The sequence below is a fragment of the Akebia trifoliata genome, chromosome 3, assembly GCF_017979445.1.
Source record: "Akebia trifoliata isolate Shusen 1 chromosome 3, ASM1797944v1, whole genome shotgun sequence".
NCBI lineage: Eukaryota > Viridiplantae > Streptophyta > Magnoliopsida > Ranunculales > Lardizabalaceae > Akebia > Akebia trifoliata.
The window spans coordinates 57,163,876-57,182,762 of record NC_141377.1 but is presented as its reverse complement, the minus strand read 5'-3'; the positions used below and the strand labels follow the sequence as shown (position 1 = coordinate 57,182,762).

General features: G+C 34.6%; 1 protein-coding gene across 1 annotated transcript; it reads right to left on the bottom strand.

Annotated features, from left to right (window-relative positions):
- Positions 1-12,646: 12,646 nt before the first annotated feature.
- LOC147408275 (RING-H2 finger protein ATL52-like) lies at positions 12,647-14,701 on the bottom strand. Its single transcript, XM_086437199.1, has one exon. It carries the CDS (start codon positions 14,050-14,052, stop codon positions 12,994-12,996), a length of 1,059 nt encoding a protein of 352 aa, XP_086293325.1. The 5' UTR covers positions 14,053-14,701; the 3' UTR covers positions 12,647-12,993.
- Between the last annotated feature and the right edge of the window lie 4,186 nt (positions 14,702-18,887).

Sequence of the window (18,887 nt, the reverse complement as noted above, 5' to 3'; positions counted from 1 at the left end):
GAACGAAATCTCTCATTTTATAGGAATTTTATTTTCTAAGAGAAGATCTTGTAATCCCGGGAGTTAGATAGCTATGGAACTCCATTTAATTTTACATTAATTATAGATCAATTATTTTCTGTGTGATCTCCAAGGCCGGCGTTGATTGAGTAAACACGTGACACAATAGTAAGTAAACTATTCTTTTTACACCTAATAATCCGAAAAATTAAATCTTTATTTTTCTTTCACATATGAGGAATCTATCAAATTTATCGTCAATAGAAAAATAAAGTATATTATTTTATTGAATATAATTGCCCAAAAACCTAAGAAAATAATGCAAATATACTCATTGATTATATAATCCAGTATGTATAGCTTATAATAATAGTTTACTTATGATTATGATAGTTAATAGATATAGATCAAACAGTTCAAGAGGGGCCCATTCATTGATGCTAGAGATCCATGGTGCATTATCAATGTTTGGTGTACACTTCATAGATGTTGGAGCCGGGATTTTGTAAACGTGAGGGCAAATAAAAATTATTGTGGGGACAATAACGGTAAATCTTTTTATTTATTATTTTTTATTATTATGCGATTGTTATAAGTCGCAGTAGTCTAAAATTCTTGTGGGGGCAAGTGCCCCCATTTTTACCCAACTATAAATATGATCCTGTATATAACAATTATAGGTAGGAGTGCAACTTGGTTTGGCCCCGAATTAACATAAGTCGATTCCACTACATAAAAACAAAAACTAAACCAAAATGCCAATAGAAGCAATGATTTGGTACTGAACCGATCCATTGCCAACTCTAAAAAAGAAGAAGTATAAAAAGAAGAAAATAGAGGGCGGAGGCGGTGATGCCCAATAAGAAAGAATTGGTAGGGATGAGAATGGGCCGGATCTAGCTAAACATGTCCCCGGCCCCGATGACATTTGCTCACCCCAAACTTGCCCCGACCTTGACCCCGACCCCGACCCGTCCTAGGTCTTCTTTTTTTGCCTTCCCTCACCCAACCCATCCCATTTTAATTTTTGAATGGTGTGTAAAAATTGGAGTGCAAGTAGAAATTATATATATACAAATTTATGTATGAGTTCAAAAGAGTTTGAACATGGGAAAAACTTCATGCGTGTTACCACTTACTTAAATGGTTCTTATTGTTTAAACAAGATAATAAAAATATATATTATTGGGGTGGGGTATATCAAAATCGTCCCTACTTTGAAATTGTATCGTTTTTTTATTTTTAATACCAAAATCGCTCTGAAATCATATAAAATAGTAAAAAAACCTTAGCTAAAAGTGTGGGCAAAGTTGCCATCCCTAAGAATTGGTGAGAGAGAGAGAGATGGATGGATTTGGTGGGTGGGAAATTGACATTCTACCAAGAGTGGATTTTTAGGTGAGGGATGAAAATCATTTTTCATGGAAACTGAGCAATCAAAAAATGAAAAATGCATAACCCATATTATGATGGGGGTGTATATGACACACTTTTGGGAAAAATCTCTGGAGACTGCAATATTGAAGTTTTTTATTTTAATTGCATTTTAAAGATATTGGACCTATACTATAAAATTTAGTTGGAACATTTTATGGGTGGTTTCATCTTCCATTGTTTGTGTGAATAAAGAGTATTTCATTGCGTACCAAGCCTCACTTAAGTTCCATTTTAGATTTGTTTTAGTTTGTTCGAACTCCATTGATTCTCATGTTTATTGGGCAAAAATAGCTCACATCATTTTAGATTACCTTTAAAATTTAGACACAGTCATGTAAGGTCAATCTATCATACATTCCAATTCAATGTCGAACAAATTGACTTCATCGTTTTGAAGTAGTATGCGTTAGGTTATCCCTCCCCATTACAAGTTGAGAAGGCAAAGAACCTTTCCATTTCCGAATGTCTCTCCCTCTTTTATTTTAATGAGGTTAGTTGTGAGACATTAATGCACAACGTGACAAAGCCTATATTCAACTGATCAAGATGTCAAAAAAAATTTCGATGGATAAAACCATCAAATTAATGGAGGATGGGAGAAATTCAACGGCTCTGAGTCATCCAATCTGGGTAACATAAAAAATTTCAACAACCCTAGGCCGTCAAAATTTGATTTCTAAAATTCATAGGCCTTGACCAGTTGAATTTTCCAATTTTCATGTAGTGATGCTCCACTCCATCCATCCTATCCAAAGTTCAAGAAAAATCGGGGCTTCTCTTTTGGGTCCTTTTATCTTCTTCATAGAACATAACGTACATACAAGAAATAGTGAGAGCAAACCAGACCCATTTTTGGAGTTATATCAAACTTGTTTATTACCCATTTTGATTGCATCTTTCATGGAGTATTACTGGGTTTGTAAAGATTTAATCCACATGTTCAAGGCATCCATTGGCATTCCAAATAAAGATAATTTGGCGGTATTTGCAATCCATATCTAGGTAAGAGATTTCTTATTTTTCTTGTTGATTGGAATCTGCCTTTTGGTCAAGACTTAAACATTGTAATTCAAAAGTACTATTCTTTTAACGTTGAAACCCTCTAGGTTTGTCTAGAGAAAATATCTTCGTAATCCTGTTATTAAACTAGTGAAAGATTTTACTGAACTACGTCCCATTGTTTTCTACTTCTCGTCGAAGGGTTTTCAACGTTATGAATCATGGTATACTTCTGTTAATTTAAGGCTCTAATTTAATTTATTTAACGTTTTACATTCTTCGTGGGTGAAATTCAATTGGTTTGCACATAGAGAAAAATGTGAGTAGAGTTTCCCAACAGTATGTTGTTGGGGTTTGTGTTACAATAATGAGTAGCATTGTATGGGTTGTGTTTGTTGAGATAATTGATGTATTTAACTTGGGAGGTGAATGTGATCAAATTAATGCCTTGAGGATTTTTAACATTGATTTTTGTTCACACCAGCTGTGACTGATTGATGATATTTGGCCATTGAAAATGCTTAACGCACTTTCGATTTCAATATTAGTCTTGAGTTTTTTTTGTTTTTTGTTTTTTTGTTTTTGTAAGACTATCACTGATGAGTAGTGATGGCAATTCTTAACATGACCCACAAAGACGTGACTTCAAAAATAATTTTAAGTTAGGGGTTGGGTTGATCTGCTGGGTCGGGTTGGGTTCGGGTAAAATTTTCATAATACACTTACTCGACACGAATACGACACAATCCAAGTTCATAAGAGGAACAATTTAAGAGATCATAATATTTAGGATCGGGGTCTAGAAGACTACAAATTTTATTGCATAGTTTCAAATTCAGTTTTGTTATGTTCGTCACTGTCGCTAAACATTTGATTCATATTCTTTTGGACAAGATTTCTGTTGGATTGAGCAGATTCAGTTTCGAGATCTTACTGGAGCTGAAAGATCCAATTTTATATTAGAAATTTGTTCAGAGCTGATTCCATAACAATGAGATGCGAATGAAATAATATAGTTTAAATTAATATCAAAATCAGTTATGGAGTTGTTATTGTTGGAAATACCCTGGAAAAATCAGTTTTTTAAAGATACATTAAATGGACTGACATTTTGTGATCATTTTAGACTTCTTTTATTTGATAGAAAAACTATTATGTTACTCTTTTAAAAGTCATACAAATATTTTCTTGAACCAAAACCACTACGGTTTTGATTGGAATTGGATTGGTGGTTTTGGATGACATTTTCTGGTAATATAGTGGTTTTAGGAAGGTGGAGAGAGAGAGAGAGCGCTTCTTAGATGCTGTTCTTCAGAGAAGGAAGTGAGGAGAAAGAAGGTGGAGTTCTATAAGGACACTATTAATAGTAAAGATGTATTTTAAGAGTGCATGTCATGTACTTCAGTAGCTACCCAACTCCATCTCACCACTTTTTTCAGTCTAGACACCAATAGTCTTCAACGAGAAACCTTCAGAAAATGACTTAAACACCCCCATCCAAGGGTAGAGCTAGGATTTTCTTGAAGTGAGGACAAACTGTAGTTAATGGTACAATTGAACAGCTAGGAAATGAATGGTATTAGAGAGAAATTCAAATACTTTTTTTGTTGTTGTTGTTAGAAATTGAAGAAAATGATACTTAGGTCATTTCCAATTAATTTATGACAGAAGACCCAAGTCATGAAGCAAAGTCATCTTCAAAAAAATTTTGCTAGGAGGGGATTTAGAGGGAGGTGAGGGAGTGGTGGGAAGGGGGCAAACGGGGGAATGTAATTAATTGAAAATATATGGGTTATCTCAAATTGAAGGACGGATATATTAAACCATTCAAAAATGTTGTTACTTTGCGCCGGGGGGGGGGGGGGGGTTTGAAAATTTTGGAGACATGCAATGGGTGTTTTTGGAGGAAAATCAAGGGTTTTTAACAAGAGGATGAAGTTAGGGACATTTAGGTCAGTTTCTATTATTTTTAGGAATTACTTTGGTCAAGGGGTATGCCATATTGTTTGAGAACACAAGGATGTATCTCAAATATTGACCAGTTAGGAGTAGGACTTTTGAGACGTAAGATTGGTTAGCGGTCGCGATTTTTTAACGGACTATATGACATTATAAGTGTACCACTTCTATCATAGGCGGAGATGACAAATAAAAATTGGATCGAAAGTTAAAGATCATCTTATCAGGATTCGGCTTATGTCTATAACTCTGACCAACTATCACAACAAATTGATAGTGTCATGCTTTGTAACAAGTGATGACAATGTACTTCTAGAAGTTGGGAAACAATCCCACTACCAGTCTCCCTGCATGAAACGTTGGATTGCAAATTTTGTAAAAACTTACCCTATTGCATGTGGAAGTGGATCCTCTTTAGCACACGTTTGTGAAGCACACTTTAAACGGTTGAGAGAGCGCTATATCAACAATAAAAATTAGATCTCACACTTAAAATTTAGGGAGTTTTGTAGCTGTTCATTTTAAAGACATGGATCTACATTAAAAAACTTATTTTTTTTTTAATTTTTAAATTAGATCTTAGTCATAATCACAAGAGACCGAGATCTTAATTTTTTTTTTTTTTAAATACCTCTCTCAACTATGTAAAATGTACTACAGGATAATCCTATAGGAATTGTGTGCTATAGAGGATCTGCTTCCATTGCCACGTCAGTGAATGTATTTTTCATTTTTTGAGTCAGTTTAGCACATGTTTTAAAGATTTTCATACTTTTGGGTTGAATCACATTCCATTCTAACCACATCACAACTCCTATTTATATACTTGCTTTGATGTCACCTCTAGGGTTTGCTCCTTTACATGCTATGATATATAATGGACTTTGTTTGTTTGATGGGTGATGACATCAAATCTCGAGATTACCTTTTTAACATGTTGCGAGACATGTTGGACTATTAGTCAATACGTTCTCCATTGATGATTACTTTTTCATGCCCATGTGGATTGACATCACCCGTCGGGGAATTGATTCTCAAATGTGCACTAACACAAGTCAGATATTATTTGAGCAATTGACCATTTAATACACGAGCTTTAGGCTCTCCTCGCTTTTTTAATATAAATTGCAAGTGTGTAAATACATTTTTATCGATTCTGATATCTTTGACCTGGATGGTGATGTCGAGACCTAATATCCTCGGCTTGGGGATGGTGAAGGGAACACATTATGGGTGTATTGTTCTGGACTCGAACCCTAGAATCGTGAATCTTTATCTTCCACAAATTCTACTAAGTTGAATTTGTTCACATTACCTAATAACAAAGATTATAATCCAACGTTTATAAATTAGAAATCAAACTGATAAGCCTAGAGTTGGGCAGCTATCAACTCCAGGAGTACATTATCCCAACTCTTCTCCGAACTTTCTGTTGTGGATAGGTCTGTTAGATTATATTAGTTTTATTTATTTTGCTTATTTCCTATTATTAGTAGGTATCCTATTGTTGGTAGGTTTCCTATTTTCTATGTTTCTTATATATAGTTCAGTTTTTATGTAATACATGATTAAGTGATTATTGAAACAAGAAACCCTAGCTTCTCTTGATTTTCACATGGTATCAAAGCCACCATCTTATGGATTTTATTCATATTGTTGAAGAATTTTTTTTTTTTGCGCGTTCGTGCAATCGTTTTCGCTACCGTTCGTGCAATCGTTTTCGCTACCGTTCGCTCGCTTCCGCACGTCTTGATTGGATTCTGGTTTGATTTCGCATCTCAGTTTGATTTCGTTATTGTTTGGTGATTATTTGTTAGTCTTCTTTATTTTTTTTCTCATCATGGCTGGTCGTAAAGATGATTCTCTCCAGTCGATTAGTGTGCAATTAGATGGGAAAAATTATTTGTATTGGAGTTATGTTATGAAGAATTTTTTGCGGGGCAAATCTATGTGGGGTTATGTTACGGGTACAAGAATTCAACCTACAGACAAAGCTACTGATTATATAGAATTGTTGGATGTTTGGGAGGCTGATAATTCGAGGATCATCACTTGGATCAATAATTCTGTTACGCACTCTATAGGTACTTAGTTGGCAAAGTATGAGACTGCCAAAGAGGTTTGGGATCATCTAGCAAGATTATACACGCAGTCTAACTTTGCAAGACAGTATCAGTTGGAGACAGATATTCGTGCTCTTCAACAGAAGGATATGAGTATTCAGGATTTTTATTCTGCCATGTCAGAATTATGGGACCAGTTAGCACTTATAGAATCCGTTGAATTGCGAGCATTCTCACCTTACATTGCTCGTAGAGATGAGCAACGACTGGTACAATTTCTGATGGCCCTCCGTGATGATTTTGAGGCATTATGTGGGACAATCTTGCATCGTAAGCCACTCCCTTCTGTTGATTCAGTGGTCAATGAACTTTTAGCAGAGGAGATATGTCTTAAGTCTCAAGCAGACAAAGGGACTGTCCCAATGTCTACTCCATCTGTTTTTGCAACACCTCAAAGACCTCCAAATCAAAATAGGTCGAATTCAAAGGTTTCTCATGATGAATGTGCTTTCTGTAAGAAAAAAGGCCACTGGAAGGCTCAGTGCCCATTACTGTTGAATAGAGTCAAATCATCGCAATCCCAACAACAACAACAACAGCAACAGCAATATCAACAACAACAACGACGACCTCAGCAGCTACCACTGCCATCTCAGAGTCCTCCATGGAAATTTGGTAATCAGGTACCCCAGCGTAATAATGCAGTGGCTGCACCATCATTAGATCCATATATGCTTGAGCAATTTCAACAGTTTCTTGCCTCACAACCACATGCCATGTCTGCTTCTTCTCATGTAGGTTTGTCGTCTTCGAGTACTTCAGGTATATCTTCCTCCTTGTGGATCTTAGACTCTGGCGCCTCTCATCATATGTCATCTAATCTATCATCATTTGTTTCTTTATCTCTCAATTCGTCTGTGTCTGTTGTGACTATTGATGGCACTCATATGCCATTAGTAGGCGTTGGTTCAATTATTACATCTTGTTTGTCTCTTCCGGATGTTTATTACATTCCTAATCTTACTTTGAATCTTGTTTCTGTTAGTCAATTATGTGAGTCGGGATACTTAGCTTCTTTTTCTTCTTCCACTTGTTATGTGCAGGACCCGCGATCTCAAAAGCTGATTGGGACAGGCCATAAGCAAGGGGGACTCTATGTTTTGGATCAGATCAAAGTACCGGAAGTTGCAGCTTCAAGTATGGATTTGTCATCTTTTCGTTTGAGTCGTTCGTCTTCTGATTTTTATTTATGGCATTCTCGGTTAAGTCATGTTTCAGCGTCTCGTTTACAATTTTTAGCTTCTACTGGAGCATTAGGAAATTTAAAAACTTATGATATTTCTAATTGTAGTGGTTGCAAACTGGCAAAATTTTCTGCTTTACCATTTTATAGAAGTCTTTCTTTTTCTCTTGCTCCATTTGATCTTATTCATTCTGATGTGTGGGGACCTTCCCCTATAACCATAAAAGAGGGGTCACAATATTATGTTTCGTTTATTGATGACTGTACTCGTTATTCTTGGGTTTATCTTATGAAACGTCGTTCTGATTATCTTTCTATTTTTAATAACTTCAGAGCTCTTGTAAAAACTCAACATTTGGCTATCATAAAGTGTTTTCGTTGTGATTTCGAAGGAAAATACACTTCTAATGATTTTTCTAATTTGCTTGCTTCCGATGGTACCCTTCATCAAACTTCTTGCACAAATACCCCCGAACAGAATGGTGTTGCAGAAAGAAAACATAGGCATCTTGTTGAAACAGCCTATTCCCTTTTATTGTCTGCCGATGTTCCTAGTATTTTTTGGGGAGAAGCAACTCTTACTGCTACTCATTTGATTAACAGGATTCCAACTTCACACAATTCAGGTCTGTCACCCTTTGAGAAGTTGTATGGATATACTCCTGATTACTCTTCTTTGCGTGTTTTTGGTTCTACTTGTTTGTCCTTCGACCTCAAGTCGAGCGTAATAAATTGTCCTCACGGTCTGCTTTGTGTGTCTTTCTGGGCTATGGCGAAGGGCAAAAAGGATATCGTTGCTTTGATCCAGTTAGTCAAAAGTTATATGTCTCTCGTCACGTTGTGTTTCTTGAGCATATTCCATTCTTTTCTATTCCTGCTAGTCCTCATAATATGACCAAGCTTGATCTTATTCGCATTGATCCCTTCACTGTTGACACTGAGGAAGCACCACCCGCTACTCAAGTTTTAGATAATGTATCTTGCAGGTTTTCCACTGACAGCTCAATAGATTCTGGTACTTTGGTTCCTGATACATTTGTTCCTCCTCTTGCGGTTGCCCAATCATCTCCTGAGACTGCGGTTCCTCCTCCTACTCGTCAGTCTACACGTGTTCGTAAGTCTACTAAGCTACCAGATTTTTCTTACTCTTGTTATTCTAGTTCTTTTGCTTCATTTTTAGTTTCTATTCATCGTCTTTCTGAGCCCTTGTCCTATAGAAAGGCTGTTCGTGACCCACTTTGGCAGGATGCTATGGCTGAGGAACTTACTGCTCTGCATCAGACTCATACTTGGGATTTAGTATCTTTACCACCAGGAAAACGTGCCATTGGTTCTCGTTGGGTCTACAAAATTAAAACTAAATTTGATGGATCTATTGAAAGATACAAAGCCCGACTTATTGCTAAAGGTTATTCTCAAGAGTATGGCATGGATTATGAGGAAACTTTTGCCCCTGTTGCAAAAATGACTATTGTTCGTACGCTCATCGCAGTTGCTTCTATTCGTAGATGGCACATATCTCAGATGGATGTTAAAAATGTTTTTTTGAATGGTAATTTTCATGAAGAAGTTTACATGGAGCCTCCTCCTGGTGTTTCTCACCAACCTGGTACAGTTTGTAGGCTCCGAAAAGCCCTTTATGGTCTCAAACAAGCACCGCGAGCTTGATTTGAGAAATTCTCTACTGTGATTACTTCGCTTGGTTTTCATCCTAGTCATCATGATTCGACATTGTTTGTCAAATGTACTGCTGCAGGTCGTATTCTGCTCTCTTTATATGTTGATGATATGATTATTACTGGTGATGATGTTGACGGCATTGCATCTTTGAAGTCTGAGTTAGCTCGTTGCTTTGCAATGAAAGATTTGGGCATGCTACGATATTTTCTGGGCATTGAGGTCGCTTCTTCTCCGAAAGATTATATTTTATCCCAGTCCAAGTACATTGCTGATATATTTGAACGTGCACGTCTTACTGATAATAAGGTTGTTGATACCCCTCTTGAGACTAATGCTCGGTACTCTCCGTCTGATGGCTCTCCCTTACCGGATCCTAGTTTATATCGTACTATTGTTGGCAGCTTGGTTTATCTCACAATAACTCGTCCAGATATTGCACATGTTGTTCATGTAGTTAGTCAGTTTGTTACTGCACCTACTACAGTTCATTGGGCTGCTGTTCTTCGTATTCTAAGGTATCTTCGGGGTTCTCAGTTTCAGAGTCTTTTAATTCCATCTACTTCATCTTTAGAGCTGCGTGCGTACTTTGATGCTGATTGGGCTGGTGATCCTACGGATCGTAAGTCTACCACTAGCTTTTGTATTTTTCTTGGTGATTCTCTTATTTCTTGGAAGAGTAAGAAGCAAGATGTTGTTTCTAGATCTTCCACAGAAGCAGAATATCGTACCATGGCTTTTACTACTTGTGAGATAGTTTGGTTACGTTGGTTGCTTGCAGATATGGGTATTTTTCTTCATCACCCGACTCCCTTATATTGTGATAATAAGAGTGCTATTAAAATTGCTCGTAATTCGGTATTTCATGAGCGGACCAAACATATTGAGATTGATTGTCATGTCGCTCGACATCATTTTCAACTTGGCACCATCACATTGTCTTTCGTTCCTTCTTCCGTGCAAATTGCTGACATATTTACCAAGGCGCACTCCACTTCACGTTTTCGTTTCTTATTTGGCAAACTCTCCATGCTTCTAGCAGTAGCATCATGAGTTTGAGGGGGGATGTTAGATTATATTAGTTTTATTTATTTTGCTTATTTCCTATTATTAGTAGGTATCCTATTGTCGGTAGGTTTCCGATTTTCTATGTTTCTTATATATAGTTCAATTTTTATGTAATACATGATTAAGTGATTATTGAAACAAGAAACCCTAGCTTCTCTTGATTTTCACAAGGTCAATATCGTTCCAATGCATTAATTTGTGTGACCTACACGTGATATGATCATGAAAGGTTTCCTCTTTTGGAAACTTGTGGATTACAATATTAATGGATAAGAGCCATTTTCGTCCATATTTGTACGCCATTGATTAATTCCGTCTACTTTGATGTCTCATTGCTTTACAATCGAAGCTTTTACAATTCATTTTGATGTCTTGGAGAATTCTAATGATTTTTGTGAAATCTAGGAAAGAAGAAGAAGAAAAGGAAATGTGCAAGATTTTCAAAAACAACTCCAACCTTCTTGTTCTTTAACAAAGATTTTATTTTAGGTCTTTACGTCCAATATTTCACCTTCAAGACTTCTTGAGAGAGAATTGTATTTAAAAAATAAAGGTGTACACGTGGGACCAACATGGTCCTTCCGTTCATGCCCTTGAATTTGTAGATGATATAGACTTCATGTCAAATTATGGCATACTTCTCCGGCTTAAGATAGTCACTCACTTCTTTTTCAAATCGTATTTTGAAAATGAAGGTGTAAGCGTGGGACCAACGTGGTCTTTTTGTTCATGCCGTCGAATTTGTAGACAATAAAGACCTCACATCATAGTATAGTGTATTTCTTCAATTTAGCGGGGAGTGGATCTTTTGTGGTAGTTCAATCTTGATTGATCACTTTCGAAAATCAGTAACCACCCAAATCCTCTTCTTTTGTGAGGATAGATCATATTTGAAAAAAAAAAAAAAAACCTTTTCAAACCCATGATCGAAAGTTTTGAAAACCAACAATCGTTGAACTCTTAAATCTACACAACATAGATTTATTGTTGTGTTGATGTGTCCCATATCTTAATCACCTAAAACAACTACACAAAACTCCAGGAAAGAATACTATAAAAGATCCGCTCTCGACTTAGGGTAGTCACTAACTTGGTGTTTAGATTTTTTTATCAAGCGTATCGCTCTTGCTTCCAAACACTACATAATGAGATACTTTAAGAGTTGACGATTCTCCAAAACTAGTCCCAAAATATTAATAATGGAAAAAAACTAAAATATATATTGTTGAAATTATAAATCTATTCCCGAACCTTTAAAAGTAATAGAAATTTTGATTGTTAAAATCCCTCAGACATTTATTCCTAAAAATTAATATTAATCATAAACTATTTGCTATGATATTAGGAAGACCCAATGACCACTGATTAATCCGAATCAAAGTGTGATGGTTAAGATGATTGGTAAGATGATTGGTAAGTACTGTCGTACATGTTGTAACATGTAGGGCCCAACACAAGTAGAGTAGCGACTCGGCTCATGCTCGGAAAGTACAATTTTGTTGGGCCTACTGACCTCATTAATATTTGGCCCACCACTGTGGGCCCAAATCTATGGAGATTCTTCTTTATTATTGGAAAATTGAAGATTGTTCATCAAATTCAAAGATCTAAAATTGGAAGGTAACAATATGGGTAAGGATGATCCACTAAAGATCAAAATTATTGATTCAATTTTTGTTTCGTTCGGATACCAAACCACATGGAATCGGAAATAATTGCTTATTATAACCAATATAATTGGCCGGGTTCTATTGGAGTAATTAGATATGATGCATTATAATGATATGTTCAGTTACACCTGAAATCGTCTTTAAATGAAGATTAGTATAAAAATTGTGTTAAATTAGTTTTTTTTTTCTTTTTCCTACTGATGCATCCAATGACCACCTAGTTTGTTTCTTTCATCTTCAAAAATCTGCCCCAAGAGGATGATCATACTCTTGTAATCAATTGGAAATGTTATGGATGGATGATCAGAAAATATACTCGAAACATATAGGAAAAGATCGAAGGCTTACAGTTAAAAGACATATAAATCTGTAATCCAATTTGAATTGCATGGTTTGCAAACTGCCACATTATTTCATGAAATTAAGAGAAAATATTGCTAACTTTGCCAATTTATATATTTAAATTTAATCCTTAGTTGAAGGCTTTATAAGTAAACAATGAGAATCACCATACAAATAACATCTAAGTGTGTTGTAAATCTGCTTATCGTTGTCATCGTTTCCATCAAAATCTACCCAAATTTACACCAATTGGTAAAAGCTTGAAAAGAAAAAAAAAAAAAAAAAAAAGTCATGCAACATGTAAACAAATAGCATCCAAACTCAATAACTCACAAACCCACAAAAGTACTAAAATTAGAATCAAAACCCATGTTTCAGAGACATATCATATGGGGATAATTCCCATTGGATTGATATAAAAGATTTTCACACAAATGTATTTTCCTCTTTAATTAGGATTTCTCAAGACCTTTCCCTTTTTTTTTTCCCCTTGTGAACTCTGATTCTATTAGCCGAAGGAACTTGTAGGAGTCTATTATAAGTTTCTTCCTCTTCTTCCATGCCTATTGAGCAAAAATCTCCCACTTGAGAAGGATCTCTTCATTGAAGTTGGACTCATAACACAATGCAATCCCCTGCTTCTATTGTTAGACTTGCCATGTTCTCCGAATGGTCGTTTAGATGACGATCCGACACACATCTGGAACTCGTGACCCACTGTTTGAGATCCATCGTCCTCGCTCATACACAATATATCGGCAATTGAAACACGAGCCTGACATGAACCCATCGAAAAAGATCGTCTAATTTGTTGAACTCCCTCATCTCTAATCTCAATTATTGTGTCGCTCTCCTCTAAATCACTCTGACCTCGTGAGGGTGTCTTAGGAACAATGGCACTCGATGTGCCAACCTCTTCATCATTCCTTTCCAAGTCTTCTACTACAATCACCGTATGAATCTCACTGCCATTTGGGGGATTTTCTTGCACGGGAGGCAGTAATTGAAGTTCCGAAGGACTATTAGATACAATATTTGCTCGGCACAAAGGGCAATTTGAATGAGACTTAAGCCACGTATCGATGCAAGTAAGGTGGAAAGCGTGGCTACACTTGGGTAAAAGTCTTAGACTCTCGTCTTCTTGGAATTCACTTAAGCAAACCGAACAATCCGTCCCTTCAACCAAACCATCCCCCTTCTTGTACTTACATGCCGTAATGGACTTAATCAAAGCCTCATCTAATCCGTTGGTCGAAACTTGCCAAGGTTCTTGTTGGGATGAGTTTTGATTCTCGTTGAATTCTTCATTTTGATCACGATTTCCTCTTCTTCTTAACGAATCCAAGTTCCCACAATACTTGGATATTACGGTATAATAGCTTACAAGAAGTAAAGCGCTTGCCAATATACCGATGATCGCTATAACTAGAGGCGAGAAATTTGTACCTGAATCTTCGTCAGGGAATCCAAATGGAGGAGGAGGAGGGAAGATGATGTAGCACCATTGTGGGCAATATAGGCTACAAAATCCTTGAGAACAGTCCTTAATATTATCATAAGGTACCCAACTTTGAGGACTGCCCGTAGAATCCATGGCACGATTAAAAGAATTATAGAAATGAGTTCAAATGGAAGGAAAAAAAAAAAAAAAAAAAGTCGATATATCGAATTTGGTATTAAAACTATAGGAAAAGAAATCGTTATCCTTGATTATGAATGTGATTTATAAAACAAACCCAAATTAGAACGAAGTGGGAGAGATCTAATTCACCAATTTCACTTACTTGAACTAACAAATTCATACACTAAAACATGGGTACTAAAACACAATAGTTGAAATGAAGAAATATAAAAGAGTACCTGAAATATGTACTTGTATTGATTTTTTGATGGGATTTCTTTTTAGAAGATGATTAAAGACATAAAAACAAGAAAACTCTTCATGGATTTGGGGAGGGATGAGAGAGAGTTTGGGAAAGAGAAGTAGAGTGAGTATTTTTGAAGAGGGAAGAAGAGGTGTAAAAGCAGGAACACAAAGAGGGGGGTCTTAGATGGAAAGCAAAGCAAAGTAAGAGTAAGAGATGTGGTGATGTTGGATGATTTATCTCTCTATTTTTCTTTTGGTATCTCTTTTGCTTTCTCTATTGGAGATGATGGTTTGTTGACTAAGGAGGGTGATGTGCTGCTGGTTTTTTCATCAAAGTAATCAATGTTAAATTATTGTGGAAGACAGTGCAAGTGAGGGGTACATTACATTATACATAGGCTCTTCTTTTAATGGGAGTCAAAAAGACCTAAATAACCTCAGAAATTGTCATTCATTTTAACCACTTTAGACAAAATTATCAAAACTTAAGGAGTAATATATCCTTATGGGATTACAATTATATCCTTTAGGACAAGTTAATAGGATTTTTTAGGGGGTAAAGTAGTCTTTAAAAATTGATAAAGAAAAATTATCCTCCTCCCCCTTCACTACACCTTATCTCAATTACTTTGTTAATCCACGAAAGACTAGATTGAAAGAAAAATACATGAATCTTAGTGTCCATATGTATTTCATTGGGATTAATTTCACTTGAGAATATTTTTCCATATCAAATTAATGTTTGTTAGACCCTAGAATTTTTCCTTGATTATTGTTGAGATTCTACATCATTGTGCTTAAAATCACATTATGACCCAGTCATCAATCTTGGCAACCACATATCTTGGCGAAAGAACATTGGTAGATTAAATAACTTATTAGTTAAAAAGATCATAAATTGAAGAGTCTTGACCAATCGGATCAAATAATCTGTCAAATGTTGGTATCTAATTCTCTTAATTATCACAAAGGCAAAAGGGGGTTTATGATTAAATTGTAAAAGAGAGAATGTTAATTTTATAATGGTCAAAATTTTGGCTTTGCTGAGTCACTTGAGTGTAGGAATTTATTCTCTCTAGTCCAACCAACTAACAACAACTTCTCGTAATTTATCACCTATTAAAGCTACCTCTACATTATATTGAATGCCTTAATTTCTAAAGAAAATTCTTAATCTTTTCACTTGTCCATCTTAATATCTTCATCTTTTTTATGCTTAATTTATTAATATATATATTTTTATTGTTTAACTTTCAAATCCATAAAGCATTACTAATCTTATTATTTTTCTAAATTTTTTCTTTTATTTTAATTGATATACATTTGTCTCACATATGTTTATAAAAAAAGTAAAATTAGGATTTGTTTTGGATACATTTGAGATGTTTAGCACTAAATATATATCACTTGCATGTCTTATCGAATCAATTCCTCTTTTGTTTTGATACCAAATTATCCAAAACTAAAATTATTATATTAAAATGATACATTTTGGGGGACTAAAATAGAGTGTAATTGCTCAAGGGTCAAAGGATTCTCTAGAGCATTTTTATAAATTATACATATATACGAATGCAGAGGTATGGGCCATGGGTATGAGGTTCTTTTCCAAATATTTATGTTCCTTTCTTTCACCTATAACATTGAAGCTGACCCCCCAGCTTTTTAGTGAGTGTTGAAAGCAAAAGCAAACCCAATCTCTGCTTTATCTTACCTTCATTATTATATTAATTTAGAAGATAATATTCAAATAGAGCAAAATAGACAAATTACTACTCATCATTAATATGTCTGTGTTTATTTAATGTTTTGAACAAGTGATGCTAATACACATTGGTATTGGTCAAAAGAATAAGACAAAATCTGATCCAGCGGTTGCAATTAATGTATACTCTAGATACTGACTTTTAGAGAGTTGCTATTACCACACCAACTATGTGCAATTCTCAAGGGATTTACATAGGAATTGATGTGACATTAACAAAAGTTGGTGTGATAATAGTAGCTCTCTACTTTTCAGGAGTTCACAATTAAAATTTTTTTTTAATACACCAAATAATGAAATTTTATATAATGTTAGAAGTGTTAATAACCATTTTACTATTTTAGTAATTGCACACTTCTTCCCATTTCATCTTCTTTGTGAAAAAAGTTATTTGATTTAGATTTCAGGTGAGAAAAACTCATCAAGCACCAATATGAATGATAATGGTGGTGACACTATTAAAGGAGAAAATCGAAGATTTTTTGCTATCAAATTACCATCATAACTACTACTTTCTTTCTCTTCTTTTATCTTTTTTTTTTTTTTCAAAATCCTTTTCTTTTTCTTTTTCTTTTTTTTTTTCTTTTTTTGCTACGATTATATCCTTAGTTGGTGTTCTATATATAATTTCATCAACTAGTGTTATAAAATTGCTAGTGTGGGAATAGAAACTCTATTTTTATAGAGCGATTTTATTGGTACACCAATTTTTATTAATTTTTATTAATAGAACACCAATCCTTTTGAAATTAAAAGGTTGTCAAGATTTAGATTGGTGTATTAGAAGCATGATTTTAAATATTGTCCAAGATTGAGATGACTTGTCCAAATTATCTTGATATTATCCACCAACAAGATGAGTTGACAAATCGTCTCAAAGACATGGTTTATTTTAATTCTAAGGTAATTTTTTTTTAAATAGCGTGAAAGACCACTCTTCATGACAAAAAGAGATGCCAAAACCAATTTTAAAATTGAAACCATGATTATAAGTAAATGTTGGTGTGTTAGTTTTAAAATTGAAATCGTGATTACAAGTAAATGTTGATGTGTTCGTTTTAAAATTGAAATCGTGATTATAAGGTGTTGTTTGTTAAACTGAAAAAAATAAGTGTTGAATAGCATTAAGCACTGAAACTTTTAAGTGCTGAAAAAGTTGTTTGTTTAGATGATGAATCATGTTTGTTACTAATTTATATGGTTTAAAAATCATCCTCATAAAAAATCAATCAATTTTGAAACTTCTAATTCGTCAAAAATAATTTTTTTTTTTTTAAATGGACAATTTACGAATCTTGAACTTGTTTTGATAGGGTTAGAAGTTTCAGGATGTGTTGATTTTTGGTGATGATGATCTTCTCATTGAAGAGATCATCCTCATCAAAAATCAATTTATTCTAAAACTTTTAACCCATATAAGACAAAATAATTTAACCATGGTGTGGGTTTATTAATTTGTGGGGTGCTTATATACTAATGAGGAGATCATCCTCACTAAAAATCAACTCATTCCAAAACTTTTAACTCATATAAGACAAAATAATTTAGTTATGGTGTGGGTTTATTAATTTGTAGGGTGCTTATATACTTATCCATGAGATATAAGAGGTAATATCCTTTTAAGAATAAGGGCATACTTGTCCATGCTCAAAAAATTGAAGGGCATATTTGTTCGTGTTAAAAAAGGCGAAGTGCTTACCGTTTTAGCACTTTTTTTCAGTATCAAAATAGTGCTGAATTTTTTTTACTTATTTTCAGTAATAAGTACTGAAAATATAGAGTAAACAAACGCACTATTTTGATAAAAAGTGTTGAATTTATTTTTTTTTAATAATAAATACTAAAAATTAATGCAAATAAACACTACCTTAAGTAAATGTTGGTGCGCTTAGTAGAAGTTCTTTTTTTTATAAGCAGGACCATGAGATCTAAAATATAATATAAGGGTATAAGCGTAAATATGATGAGGTGAGGGGGTTTAATCCCAAAGAAGTGATAGCTAACCTACCTCTAGTTGGAAAGAAGTTTGAAATTCTGAGGGGAAAGCTTCTTAGGGATTTTTGTTGGTTGATGGTTGATGGAGGCAGAGGAACTACCCACATATCTAAGCTAACGTACGCTACTTGGCAACTTCGCCCGACAACGACAGATTCCATTAATGAGAGAATAAAGGTTAACGGGCACTACTCGAAAAAAAGAAAAAGAGAGGGTTGAAAGTGAAAAATGTGTTTGGGTGCGTGAACAAGTCCGAGCTTATTTTAGAAATGCTTTCTACTTCCCATCCTGACCGTTCAAAGCCAAACAGTGGCTTTTCACTTCAAATGTGGGCCCACGGACAAGAGATCCAAGTGATGATAATGTATAAGGGGCACTCGATTATCAAAATATTGTGAATATCGAGGAGGTGGGACCTAATCTCTATAAACATATTTTTAAGAAGAATTCAAATCATATGTAGGTTGGAGTGTTGAGATCATCATTTCATCCGTCAAAACGAGCCATATAATCAAGAATTCTACAATCTAACTTTATTTTATATTATAATTGGAAATAAAAAGTTATGATCTAATTATCAAAATTTTAAAATCTTAATTTCGTTCTTTATTTTTTTAATGAAACATCAAAATAAATAAATAATGCGTCTAAGTGTTTAGAATTAAAAGATTGTCATTTTCCATTCATCATTCTTGATTAAAGATCATTGAAAATGATCGAAATCTCCATTGGATAACCTAAGTGAATAAGATGAGAAAATGGTAATTTGGATTTTTTAACTATTGCATTTTTGTTGCAAAAA

Coding starts and splice junctions, on each gene's coding strand:
- LOC147408275 (XM_086437199.1), bottom strand. CDS start 14,052: ATGGATTCTACGGGCAGTCCTCAAAGTTGGGTACCTTATGATAATATT.